The sequence below is a fragment of the Glycine max genome, chromosome 8 (assembly GCF_000004515.6).
Source record: "Glycine max cultivar Williams 82 chromosome 8, Glycine_max_v4.0, whole genome shotgun sequence".
Lineage (NCBI taxonomy): Eukaryota > Viridiplantae > Streptophyta > Magnoliopsida > Fabales > Fabaceae > Glycine > Glycine max.
The window spans coordinates 15,529,422-15,543,610 of NC_038244.2; the positions used below are offsets into that span (position 1 = coordinate 15,529,422).

Consider the following 14,189-nt stretch of genomic DNA (forward strand, 5'->3'; position numbering starts at 1 on the left):
GTTATTTTCACACTTTTTATTTTAAAATCATACCTAATTTTTTTAACGAAATTACTCTTGACAAAAACACTTTTTTTTTTAACAATCTACAACGGAAAATATTGTGTAATAATCGATATTGGGAGGTGTAACTTTGCAATACACAATGAAAAATATCCTTGTCGAAAACACATTATTATTTTGAACAATTCAATGTTGTGAACAATCTACAATAATCTTATATATAAAAAACAAATACTCCAGTTCATCAAAGATTAGTAAAAACTTTCAAATTGATTAATTTTAATTAATAATGTATTATTTTGTTAGTAGTTGAATAAATACATTAATTTTTATGAATGAATATCCCATTAACAAACCTCATTATGTATTATGAAGTCACGTCCTTTACTACCACAAAGAAAATTTTTGTTATGTAGTTTGATTTGAATACACAATAAAAACACATTTTTGTTATGGGTATGTGCACAATACACAACAAAAAATTATTTTTGTTGTGTTGTAAAATTCCAAGCAAACAAACACCTATACATGTACCAAACTAAAACAACTATCAATCAATCTTACATTTATAGCATTAAATGTTATTGCCTTCAACTTAAATATAAGAAAAAAATTATATGTGCAATGGAATAAAATATAAGTAAAATTTAACTAATTTTTTCTTATTTAATGTTATCATTTCTAAAATATCATTTATTTGATTAAAGTTTTATTTCTAATGATCTTCTCTTTTTTTGTACTATGTAATTAATTGTAAAGGATATTTTAAGAAATTGATAAATTTTTTTATTGAGACTATCAAAATTAAATGACATTAATTAATTTTTATGAACTTAAATTAATATATTTTCTTATATTTTCAGTTTGAATGAAGTCCATCAATATTTCTTTTCAAGTCTTACTTTGGGTGAATCTAGGGTATCTCCAAATCAAAAGCTAGAGATTAGTCTATCAAAACACTAAAATTCATTTAAAGAGATAACCCAACAAATATAATTTCTTATACATGAGCCCAATGATTGATTCTATAATTACATACTTAATAGATATAATTATCTCTCAACCATACATATCATGTTGGAATTTATTTATCTTTTCATGTAAATTTTACTTATAAGTAAACATTAATTTTTTTTAAAAGGCTTAAATATATTTTTGATTCATGAAATATAATTATTTTATTTTATTTTCTAAAAAGTATTTATTGACATTTGGTCCCTTTAAAATCCCCTTTTTTATTTCATCATTGTCATTTTATTTTAATCCTTCATATTTTAAAATTTTACTTTAATCTCTATAATATATAGATTATTTACTTTTAACCTTCATTAATTTTTTTATAGGGACTAATTCAAAATGACACAAAAAAATTATAGAAATGAAGTCCATTTAATGATCCATTCAATAATAAAATATAAATGAATACGCTCTTCATTCTAACGTCATCAGTGTTTAAGATTTCTTTTCATATATATTAAGAATAACAATAAATGAATTACGTATTAATTTTTTTTTACTAAAATGTTCTTACTCTTTCTAAATTGTAACTACTGGGTCATTAATGGTGGTGGTCGAAAAATTGATAAATACAATACTAAAAAATTATTAAATAGGCGTAATTTATTTGGAAAATAATTTAAAATAAAAGTTTTAATATCTTATTAAAAACTAAAAACGTCATCCAATATAGATTTTGAATGCTAAAATATTAGTTATTTTAAAATAGAGGAAGTACAGAGTTTATCATTTGAAAAAAATACATTGAATAATTAAATGTTTAAAATTGAATTACTGCAATCTTAAAAACTTAATATATTATATTTTTAAAAATTATTTTCAACATTTATTTATTAAAATCGGAATACATTAATTACTACAACGCTGGAAAATTCAAATAAAGTCAGAATGCATTAATTATTGAAAAACCAGACTACATTAATCACAAGGGATTTTTATAATGATTGTTTTAAAAGTTATACTTCCTTTATTCCTATCTAAAAGATATAACTTTAAAATTTTGTTGTTCCTTTTATAAGACTTTTATTTTAACTATTTTTTATTAAAATATTCTTATTTATTTTAGCCTATAATTAAATGTTACTTGAAATTATGTCTTTCTCTCTCGTTTGAAGATCGAAGAAGATGAATAAATTCTTAATAATATTAAGAACAAATTTATTTATTTTTAATTATAGATAAATATTATGCTAATATCTAAATTAATTAATTTTCTTATGTATAAATTAGCCAACAATGTCTTATAAATATGAATCTTATAAATATGAATGAAGCTAGTACATATTATAATTTCTTATTAATTGAATTTTCGTAGATAAATATTAACTGGCATTCTCATAATATTGGTTAAGAATTTTTTTTTAAAAATCTATTAAGAGTGCAAAATTAAGTTGTTTATAATTTTTGTTACGTTCTTCTGTATCTCCATAATAAAAGCTTATTCCTTTTACTTTTTTTAGTTAATATCATAATAACACTGGTAAGGAAAATTATTTTCTTTATACTAATAATACATAATAAATATTTAACTCATTAAATAAATAAACAAATGTGTACATTATTCTACAATAATTCATGGAAAATAATCATAAGCATGCCTTAATTGTTACTTACAAGGGGGTGAAGAAAGTTATTCTTTCCTCTTTTTCTCTCCGTTCCCATTACTGGAAGAATGAAATGAAGAGATAGAAACCCCAAAAGGCCAAGGGAAAACATAAGTGTGACTTTGGTCGTAGCAAATGCGTGGTACCAAAAAGATGCAATTAAACTATTGAATTGGAAGCTGAGTTAGTAGTAATTTGAGAGAGAGAGAGAGACTCATCCACTTCTTCCATTTCCACGCCTTCTTCATTCACACAACACAACATAACACAAAAAGCTCTCCCTAGTATCTAGAGACAGAATTTCCAACACACTCGCTTCTCAGAGCGCGTGCCCTTCAAACATGATCATCATCCACTTCTTCCTAGGACCTGTCTCAGGTGCAAAACCCCTCTTCCTTTTTTCAACTGCTTATTGATTTCTCTTTTTGTTTTTAATTGACAATCTGTTGGGGTGTGCCTTTGTGTGATTTTTTCAACCACGGAATGGTAAAGTTGGCTTTTTTTTTTTTTTAGTTGTTACTGATCACTTGAATTTAATTGGCCGGGGAATTTTACTTGTGGGGTTTTTGGGTACTTTGATTTGGGAGTCAAGATTCAAACTTTAGTGTATTTGGGGATTGGATTTGAGGAGAAGATTCTAAAAACGAGAAATTTTGGTGTAGGGGAATTGTGGGAGTGTATTTTGATGGGTAGGGCAAGTTTATTTTAGTGTGTTTGTGGATTGAATTTGAGGAGAAGGTTTTAAACTTAGAAATTCTGGTGTAGGGGAATTGTGGGAGTGTATTTTGATGGGCAGGGAAAGTTATTTTTACTGTCATGTTTTAATTATTGCCAGACGTTGTGTCAAAAAGATTAACACAATTTGTCTTGATTGTAGTAAGTTTTTTTTTGTTGGTATTTCTAAGATGTTGATAACTTCTCTTATCTGAACAGACTGATTCTTTTTTTCTCATTATTTTTCCATTTTTCTTGTTTTTAATCAGATTCTTCATAGAGGAGTACTGCTGCTGATCACTGGATCTTTCAAATTTGGAATGGTTTGATGGGAAACATGAGTTGCAGCTTCAACCAGACTGATTCAGTTGAGTGCTGTGAAGCTGAAATTCAGAAGGCTGATTCTCAGGAATCTGGTCCTCCCTTGAAGAAGTCAAAAACTGAAATTTTGGCCTCTCAAAATGTAGATAACTGTGAAATGGAGGAAAGTGAGGATAGACTTAGTGACATGCCGGATTGTATTATCCATCATATCTTGTCATTTATGGAAACAAAGGATGCAATTCAAACTTGTGTTTTATCGAAGCGGTGGAGGTACCTTTGGGCTTCAGTTCCCTGCCTGAATTTCAGCAGCAAATCATTCATGCGATTGGTTGACTTTAAGAAGTTTGTGCTGTGGGTCCTAAACCATCGCGATTCTTCTCATGTCAAACTTCTTGTTTACTACCGTTTTGGGGTAGATTATGCGACAGATCAAGGTCTATTGAATAAGGTTATTGAATATGCAGCATCACATGGGGTGGAAGAAATCAAAATCAATCTCCGGGCAAAAACTGCTGGCAGAACCTCTGGCAGTCCACCAGTTGAAATTCCTTTTTCTTTATTTACTTGCCAATCTTTGAAAAAGCTCGAGTTAAAAGATTGCCATCCTACGAATGGGTCATCATCCCTTTTAGGTTGCAAATCATTGGACATTTTGCATCTGGAACAGTTTTCAATGCATCCTGTTGCAGCTGACTTTTCAAATCCATTTGCAAGTTTGGCAGAACTATTTGGTTTTACAACTTTGACAACTCTGCATCTAAATAACTTCATTCTGTGTTATACAGGAACTGACTGTCTGGATCCATTTGCTAATTGTGTCCATTTGAAGAATTTGCACCTAAGTGAAATGTCCTTTAAGTCAGATTTGAACCCTAAGGATTTTGTGATATCTGCTCCTAAACTTAGTAACTTGAATCTGATGTGCAACCGCTTTAAATGCAAGATTGTAGTTGCTGCACCACAGCTTTCCAATTTCATTTACTTGTATTCTACACCTTGTGCCTTTTTTGAGTTTCGGCTTCCTTCTATGGATGGCTTGGTCATTGATATACATGAACCACATGATCGATTGGAAAAATGTCGTCGAAGGAAAAAAGAGGAGACTTTACATGGTTTGATCAATATGTTACAGGGACATCATAATGCAGAAGCTGTTAAACTATCCTTCTGTACAGTTAAGGTATGGAGAAAATTCTGTGGTTATATATTTGTGCATATGACAGTGTGTGTGTGAGGGAGAATGGGTTTCTTCATTGAATTGTCAAATGAAATATATTTTGATGGCCCAAGTTTAATTTTTTAAAACCTTTTTTCAATTTCAGGTTACTTGTGGAGCGTCAGCCCTTGTGAAGCCAGCATGTTTGCCTTCTACTAAATTGAAGTCATTGAACTTTGGAGTTGGATCAACATATAAAATCTTCATCAACAACCTTGACCATATAACAGCCTACTTCCGCAATTGTTCTCAGCATGCAGACTTTGAGATTGTGACTGTTTAGAATGTATTCAAAGGTATTCATAAATCTTCATTCTTAAATAATTTATTCTCTTTATATTACTATGATAATAGTATTTCAATCTTATTTCTAATGTTCATTATTTTGTTTGTCATAGCTGATCACACACCACTCTAAAATAAAATAAAATTAGTCAAATGATTAGTTAACGTTTTTAATCAATGCATGATACTAAACTTCATCAAGTTTCTACCAAGTCTTACATTTACTTTGCTCATATCGTTTTACCATGACTTGAGACTTTAAGACAACAACTATATCTGTTGCCTTTAATTTTTGTATGTATTTTGGATTTACTGATTTTCACTTTTTTTTAGCATGTTCAAAAGTTTGATGAACCATTTAATATGGTCAATGCTAGTTGTTTGCACCAACTCTCTCTTTTCAGTGCTTGTTTGGTGGCTAAGGCATAGGATAAGAAAAATAGGATAGGATTAGGTATCCTATCCTATTCTAATTCCATTGTTTGTGAGCCAATAGGATAGAATAAGCTTATCTTATTCAGCATTTTAGTTCAAAATTTATCAAGTGGCTGGGCCTAGATTAGAAAAAAGTAGGATAGGATAGATAAAAATCTCCCCCACTCACCCTCATCCCCAACCCTCTCTTCCTCAGTCTAGTTAGTCTCCCCTGTCATTGAGTTGTGGTAGCATTTCTCTCCCTGCTTAACAACCACCCACGATGAAACAATGATTACAACACTTTTAGCTGTCTCAAGCTGAAACTGCCACTGCTTGTAATAATATTGGGCTAAGTAGTCAATAGTGCTGCATAAGCGGCGAATTGTGGATGGTGGGAGCTGATACTGAACATGCAGGTGGCGCCGCAGTTTGTGGTGAAATAACAAGGGATGCATGAATGAGCAGGCACAATTTCAGCGTGGGATCAAAAACTTGAATTGGCCCATGAATCTTGTCGTTTGGATTTGGGTTTTTGATTTATTTTTATCTTTTACTTTATCTTTTTTAATCTGCTATATCTTTTAAGCCTTTTCAATACTGCCCCCTATTAATTGTTGTCGGTTGCTTTTCCCATTGTAAATGTTTTACCTCTGATTCATCTTTTAAGCCTTTTTAACAAGACCCCTTATAAATGGTTTCCGTTTGTGGGGAGGTTTCTTTTTCCCTTGGAAATTTAAAAAACTGCCCTAAAAAGTTTTTTTTTTTCCCTTTTAAAGCCCCATTTTTTTAGGAAAACTAAACTTTTTAAGGCCCCTTTTTTATTCCCCCGTTTAATTTAGGAAGGAAAATTTTTTTAATTTTTAAATGGGGTTTTTTTTTTTTTCCAGTTTTTTTGGTGTGTTATAAAATAATAAATGTTATATTTTAGATTTGGCATTTGGGGTCATCCCCCTATTTGTTATTCTGTTATGGCTTTTGGGGGGGGGGGGGGGGGGCTGCTCTTCGGGATTGACTACTTAGATTTTGGGGCTCCAGTTCGTTGTTTGTGTTGTGTTACAAAGACTCATGTCTTACAAAGTAGAGTGGCAAGGAGGTGCTGGGAGTGGTTGTTGGGTTGGGATTTTAGAGAATGCTGATTGTATGTCTGTATAGCTAAAATAGTGAGGACCTTCTGATAGGTAGTCTTCTTTTTGAGCAGAGTGATGGTTTGTGTGATGATCAAAGTAGCTGCCAGCTTGCTGGTATTGATAATTGTGTTACAGAGGAGGCTACTAGGGAGGGGTATTTAAAAATGGACGAATGTATAATGTGTGTCTGATTTTTCACAAAAGTAATTTTGTCATTTGTATACACTAATTACAATTTGTGACATTTTGGTTGGTTTCCTAGTATGCATGAAATACTTCAGTGTTAAGAGTTTATGAGACTTATATTTTTCCTACTCTTATTCTACTCTCTCTTTACATCCGTTGTTGTTTCCCATCTTAGCTACCAAACAAGGTGTGAAATTTTTAGTCAATGTAATACTTAGGGTGTTTGGTATTTTGTTTTCATCATTTATTTTGCAAAATTTTTAAAAATAGGAAAAGAAGTGAAAACAATATGGTATTTTCATAATTATTAGTGAAATTATATATACTGAAAATGAAAAATGTCACCTCTAACATTTGACACAACTTCTATCTTTTGATGTAATGACTAATTGACAACCTAAATCTTGTATCTAGGCATCTATTTTTTTGTCATTTAAATGAGTTTTAATTTTACCATTTATTGATTTTTATCAATTTCCGGGAGCATGTTGGTTGTAACTGATAAGGAAGGGATCAGTGACTTGCAGAGTAATGATGAATAGCGTTTCATTAAATTCTTTAGAAGATGAACAAACAACTGTGACTATGGCATTTTGGGGGGGGGGTGTTGTGCATTTCAAACTTTAAGAGCTTTCTCAATTTGCCACACGTCTTTTTTTCTTGATTTTGCAGGATACTTTGCAGAGGAGGTTTGGCTCATGCTGAGGTTAAAGTTAACCCCAATACTTGGATCCTTATGATCTGAAACAAGAATTAGTGCTTGGTATAATTTGATTGGGAAGAAACTGGGATATATTCATATATGTGGTTGATTTTTGAAAAACAGGCTATAATGAAATAGAAATTCAAATACTTTTTTTTGCAAATTTGTATCTTGACTCTCATTTTATGGTCATATCTCCCCCCTCCCCCAATGAATGAATACAGACCTTTTTTATTTTAAAATAGTTGAAAAATAGTGTTTAATTAGATTATGACAATTTTTGATTTTTATGACAATCACCTTTATTATTATAATAGTAATTTAACCCTTCCAATTATTTATGAATTAAAATCAATTTAGGTGCTTTATCTTCCCATGAATTTTTTCTTTCTTTTGATGTCTTTAATTACTTTCTTTCTGCTTTTATTTATATTAGAAGAAAAAGAATTAGATGAAATACATAAATGAATAACAAATGTAAGTATGAAAAAAGAATGTTGAAAACAGGAGCAAATCTAATTTGGTTAGCATAAAATTGATTATGTGAAGTTTTAAGAACTAATTCTTAAACATTAAATGAAAAGAACAAACAAAATAAAACAATAAATTTATATGAATACACATACGATCCTTGAATAAATGAAAACGAGTTTAATCACAGTTAAAATTTTTGAAGTTCCCAAATCTATAAGTTGAAAATATCAAAATCCTTAAATAAAGGATATATTTACAATCCTTTTTAGTTTTTCCCTCTGCTTCAAATAGAAGTGTATTTCCCCCCTGGAAATATAATTCATATTGTAAGAAGTTTTTCTACCACTTTCAATTCTTGTGCATTTTTATCCATGTAGTAGAGTGTGTTCTTAAAAAACGAGTGTGTTCTTAACATTTTTGAAAGAAGGCAGCAAGCGACTTCCTTATCAAATATATTATGTAATAATATGTTTAGTAATATTAAAAGATGAGTTTTACAAAAGGAAAAAGAATCAATAGATGTTGAAATATTTATCAAATTTGTAGTTAAAATAGTACAAAATTTGCAAAACATAATAATGTCGTTATGAAATCATGAGTTGGCATCCTGTCCTTATAATTTGCGAAGATATATTTAATTAATTGAATACAAGATGCAGCTACAGAAGTAAAAGAAAAATTCTAATAAGCTGACTGGTGTTTTTATTTCTAAATGTATACATCAGATCACCTGAATGTTTAAAAAATTGAGTTAAAAAACTCTCTCAACAATAGAAATTGATCAGAAAATTACTAATAGAATATAGGATTACTATTTCCGAATTTTTTTTTAGCACTGGCCACTTGATAGAAGATGATTTTTTATGTAGCCAACGGAACATTTGTATTTAAGAATGAAAATTTATTCTTTAATAAGAATTTCTTTACCACTAAAATAAGTAATCTGTGCTTTTCATTTTCTTACAATCACTGCACCAAAATTACAACTTAACATCTTATACACACATCATTCAAACTCCACCACGCCACCACTAAACCAGTGATTTACAGCATATTTAGTTTGCAGTTGCAAAATTACCTTGAAGAGAATATTTTTTATCAACAAATTAATATTATTGCAATTGCTTTTATTTTATTTTTATTCCTTTGATTTACATTGAAATACTTATTGTAATATTTTTAATTACAAACTAAACATGTACTTAAACTAAAAATCTATATACATATTTGATTTATCGTTGAAAGACCTCCAAATGATCTTTGAATAAAAAATTACCAATACATTCTTCTCACAAAATATACATGAGAATGTGTTTGTTTAATCTAAGGTTAAACCAACCACATACTAAAATTAAGTTAAAATTAGCTTTTTCTTTGTTTTATGTTTCCCGTGGGAAATAGCCAAGAGAGGCATAACACAACACAATACAAACGTGTGTAGTTGTTTGTGTGACTGACACACAACACAACACAAACACTACATAGACATTGAATCAAAAATCAATGGTGGTTGCATCCATTCGTCTTCTTCCTTCTCCATTCCTCTCTTTCGCGCCTCGTTTCTCTCCATATTCATATTCATGGCGCTGCCGTCCCTCTTCCACCATTCCCTTTTCTTCCATCCACTCCAGTAACCACTACTTCCATTCCACTATTTTCTTTTTATTAACAGCTTTTCAAATGGCACCCTAACCTTAACCTATGTTTTCAATTGGAACACTGTTGTCTGTTCCAAATTAGACATCTTTTGTTATTATTCTTTTTATTTCTGAAAAAAAATTCAATCTTTGTGGATTGATTTATGTATAATTAAATTATTATTACATACAATTTGTGTTGACTCGTGAGTTCGTGTTGACTCGTGAGTTCGTGTTGTTGCAGAAGCTTCTACTAAGGGAGATGGTGGAGTAGTGGAATTTGGTGGTGATCAAACAGAGCTTATATTTTTGGGGACTGGAACCAGTGAAGGGGTTCCACGTGTCAGCTGCTTGACTAATCCTTTACACAAATGTGAGGTACATAACATTATTTAACACACAACCATGTTCATGTTATTGTAATGGATGAATGAATTTGACATCATGGAATTAAATCTTTTGGGTTTTTATTGGTTTTGGTGTTATGGTTATTGGTTATTGCAGGTGTGTTCAAAAGCTGCTCAACCGGGTAATAAGAATAGGAGACTTAACACAAGCATCCTCATTCGTCACCCCGGTTCCTCAGGAACACACAATAATATTCTTATAGATGCTGGAAAGTATGTTTTTAGTTGCACTATGTAGTATGCATTCAGATTGTGTTGGGTTAGGAATTAGGAGGATGGGATTTATCTTCCTTTTATATTGATGTTACTCCGTATATGCGATTTCGTGATGTGTTCTAGGTTTTGTTTTGAACTTGTCAAGACTCTGCTGGAACATGGACAAATTAGTTGTTAGTGGTTGTTGCTTTCCTTGAATATGTTGCTAGTAATAGTATAATTTTTGTATTGAATGCAGAAGAAGCCTAAAATTGATCCATTTGGAGTTGAAGGATACTCCATTGTTTTTTATCACGGTTTATGCTGTAGAAAAGTCTTGAATGATTTAAAGTGCTTAGCTAGTAGCATGTAAATGGGTACATATGTATGCTTCTTGGTTGTGATAGAGTTATGGGTGTCAATGAGTCTCTTCTTGTTTGTCTCAAAGATACATATGTGTGGATTGGATTCTAATTAAGTTTGAGTTGTTCAGTCATGGAAATGATATACACTGTGTGTTAGGATATAGTGTTGTCTGAGCTATGGATATATTAAGATGGGATTTAAAATCATTTGAGTTCTGTTTCAAGGCAAACCTGGATATGATTGGATCATGAGCTTCATTTGGGTGCTGATAACAAATTAATTTACTTGTTGCAGATTTTTCTATCACAGTGCTCTCCGGTGGTTTCCTGCTTTTGGGTTAGTTTTTACCTGTTATGGACATTGTTACATGAGATGGTTTCTCCATTTGATGTATTTTGTTTTGTTTTGTTTTTCTTTTTAGGAAAGAATATGATGCAACATTAATAACAATGGTTAGTAAAGGACATGCATATTAGGAAAAGAAACTTGCACAAACTATGTGGTATATACACAATTTGGACCATTCAGAAAAGTCATTTAAGGTTATCCAATGGTTTGAATGGAAGGCTGTAAGGAGTGTATGAGCGTAAGTTTGTGCAAGCATCAGTACCCCTGCAAAATGAATTGGGCTTATCAAATATCTGGAATTCTTTTTAATACTAAACAAATTAAGAGAATTAAATCTTATAAGACTTGTACATAAGTGGCATTTCTTTGTTGTTTCAAATGCTTTTTCTTGAGGAATCTTGACTATTGACCCTAAAATTTATTAAGTAGATGGTGTTACAGATTTTCTTGTATTTATCTGCCTTGAATGTATATCTTTGTAACTGTTATTTCTGTCAGGATAAGAACAATTGATGCGGTCATTATTACTCATTCACATGCTGATGCAATCGGAGGTCTGACATTAATACTCTCTAATATTCTGTGGATAATTAATATCAATATGACATGAATAATGCTTGGATGAAATCATAAGAAATCTGACTGGTCATATAAACTAGCTCTGCTTCTTTCTTGTACCCAGGTCTTGATGATCTTAGAGATTGGACAAACAATGTTCAGCCTCATATTCCAATATATGTAGCCAAGCGTGACTTTGAGGTCCTTTCCCATTAACTTTTCTTCTAAAATCCAAGCTGTCAATTTTACTTTCTGCTTATTATCTGTATATGTACATTGTAATTATGATTTAAGGGTGAAAGGCCTACTATATATCTAAGCATTATATTAAAGAAATTAATGCTTTTCATGAGAAATTATGAACTTGTGCATGTTGTGTCTGATATTCATTCTTTTTTTCTCTGGGGTGTACAATTAATGTTATTGAAGTATATATTTATAGCTACTTAATGCCAATAATACACCTGCTTCAGCATTTACACCACAGAAATTTATTATACATTTAGAAAATATTTATATGACTAATTGTAGTTAATATATGATAAGGGTTAAAAGTTGGCTTTAACTATACCTGCTTAAACTAGCCTATTGAAAAGTGTGTGTACTGAAACCTAATAATAATGGTCATCTGAAAGAAATCAAATCTTCCTCTTCTGGTATAGGCTGAAGACCTAAAAATTGCGTATCAGAAGATCCTATCTAATATCTTCAAAGGTTCAATCTTTTCTAATTTGCTTGATGAAACAATTTTTTCACTACATGAGCTTCCGAAGTCATGCCTAAGAGAGAAGCTGCCCATCCTGCATTATAGTCATGATTGTCTCATAATAATCTACTCTACTTTTAAGACAATTGCCATTATTTAGATCGCTGTTAGCTGAAAAATAAAGGTTTTCAGGGAATTTTCTTCCTTTTCCAATATTTTAATTTTTAACTTTCAAGATGGAGCATAATATGCTTGATTTCTTAAGGTTTACTTGTCATCCATTTTAGATATTTAATTTCTTCTGTGCTGTGGATTTGGAGTTCCCCTTAATAGCACTTGTAGCTCTATCCTGGAGCGGAGGGGAAAAACAAGGAAAGCTTGTGTTTTTCATTTTTAATAATCTGCTGAGTCATTCACCATTTGTTGCTTCAATGAGCAACTGTTGGGATATGTTTTTATAATGAATTTATTCATGTATTCATTATTGAAATATGCAGGTGATGACAAAGACCCATTATTATTTAGTAGATACTAGTGTTATCTTACCTGGTGCCCAAGTCTCAGAGTTGCAATTCAATATCGTATCAGAAGAACCATTTTTTGTACATGGACTGAAGGTCAGTACTATTATTAGTTTCAATATCTTGAAATGGGGTGTTTTTGTACTTTGTCCCAGTTCACTCTATTTTCACCTATTGCTCAATCAGTTAATTTCTGACATGTTCCTTCTTGTGGATGGGGCTTGGCTCTATTTTTCACCCCTTCTATTATTGTACTTCAGTTCACCCCATTACCAGTGTGGCACGGCCAGAATTATCGGTCCCTTGGTTTTCGTTTTGGTAATATATGTTACATTAGGTAATGCTTCTGCCTAAGTGGAAAAGTACTTGCTTATAATTCAGTTCAGCTTTATCATCTATTTATGTGGGTTGATTGTGCGTCTAAATATGCAGTGATGTCAGCGACATTCCTGAAGAAACATATCCACTTCTGAAGGACTGTGAAATTCTAATCCTGGTGATCTACCCTCCCATCCTTTTATCTTGCCACAGATGTGCCTTATCTTTACATGGCATAACTGGGATTACTAGTATGATTTCTCCCTCACTCATATTGTGTGTGATTTTACAGGATGCTTTGAGGCCTGATTGCTCTACTTCTACACATTTTGGACTTCAAAGGGTAATAGTTAGTTTCACGTTTGTAAAACATTCCTTGGACAAAGGAAATTTATTCTGATCTTCCATTCCAGGCCTTGGACGAAGTGCGAAAAATTCAACCCAAAAGAACACTTTTTACCGGTAAGTTTAGCTTAAGCCTTCTAGTTACATAATGCTTGCTCTACTTTCTTGCCTTAATCTACTTCAGCTCATTGATCATGCATTTAGGAAGCCTGATAGAACCCCTTTAGAAGTTCAAAATTAGTAAATAAAAAATGTGGGGCAGTTAGTATTTACTTTTTTCCATCAATGTACAATGCTTTAGAAAATTAATTTTTCAATATCTCTTTATTGGTAATTTGAAGGTATGATGCATCTGATGGATCATGAAGAAGTGAATGACTCCCTTGCGAAGCTATTGGAGTCTGAAGGCCTTGATGCACAACTGAGCTATGACGGGCTTCGTATACCAATTAGACTCTAGTTTGTATACAGTCTCTTTCATAAGATGACTTTTTTTTTTTTTCTCAAAGAGAAATTATTAAATAAACATTCAAATAATTTTACAAGTTCATACATTCTGCAGGTTCCTGCATCTATTCTACATTCTTCCTATCATCATTGATCATTCTTTCTTTTCTCCTTGCCTCTGTTAGAGACAAGAATCACCTAGGATGATACCATTACCACAAATGTAACAAATGATTCTTTTTCCTTGCAATGAAAGATTTAATTTTTTTAA

At 31.4% G+C, this 14,189-nt stretch overlaps 2 protein-coding genes across 3 annotated transcripts; both read left to right on the top strand.

Moving 5' to 3' along the window:
• The first annotated feature begins 2,654 nt into the window (after positions 1–2,654).
• LOC100777866 (putative F-box/FBD/LRR-repeat protein At1g78840) lies at positions 2,655–7,759 on the top strand. Its single transcript, XM_003531564.5, has 4 exons — positions 2,655–3,002; positions 3,608–4,842; positions 4,985–5,174; positions 7,566–7,759. The coding sequence occupies exons 2-3, from the start codon at positions 3,667–3,669 to the stop codon at positions 5,159–5,161; spliced, it is 1,353 nt and encodes a 450-aa protein (XP_003531612.1). The 5' UTR covers positions 2,655–3,002; positions 3,608–3,666; the 3' UTR covers positions 5,162–5,174; positions 7,566–7,759.
• A 1,683-nt stretch (positions 7,760–9,442) lies between these two features.
• On the top strand, positions 9,443–14,189 carry LOC100778396 (putative hydrolase C777.06c). Of its 2 annotated transcripts, none has more exons than XM_003531565.5 (12): positions 9,443–9,700; positions 9,955–10,085; positions 10,212–10,327; positions 10,970–11,011; positions 11,522–11,577; positions 11,706–11,782; positions 12,785–12,904; positions 13,069–13,145; positions 13,241–13,304; positions 13,419–13,469; positions 13,540–13,588; positions 13,813–14,189. In XM_003531565.5, the coding sequence occupies exons 1-12, from the start codon at positions 9,574–9,576 to the stop codon at positions 13,929–13,931; spliced, it is 1,029 nt and encodes a 342-aa protein (XP_003531613.1). In that variant the 5' UTR covers positions 9,443–9,573; the 3' UTR covers positions 13,932–14,189. The 2 variants fall into 2 exon arrangements, with proteins under 2 accessions (XP_003531613.1, XP_006585516.1); XM_006585453.4 differs by having other exon boundaries at positions 9,446–9,700; positions 9,952–10,085.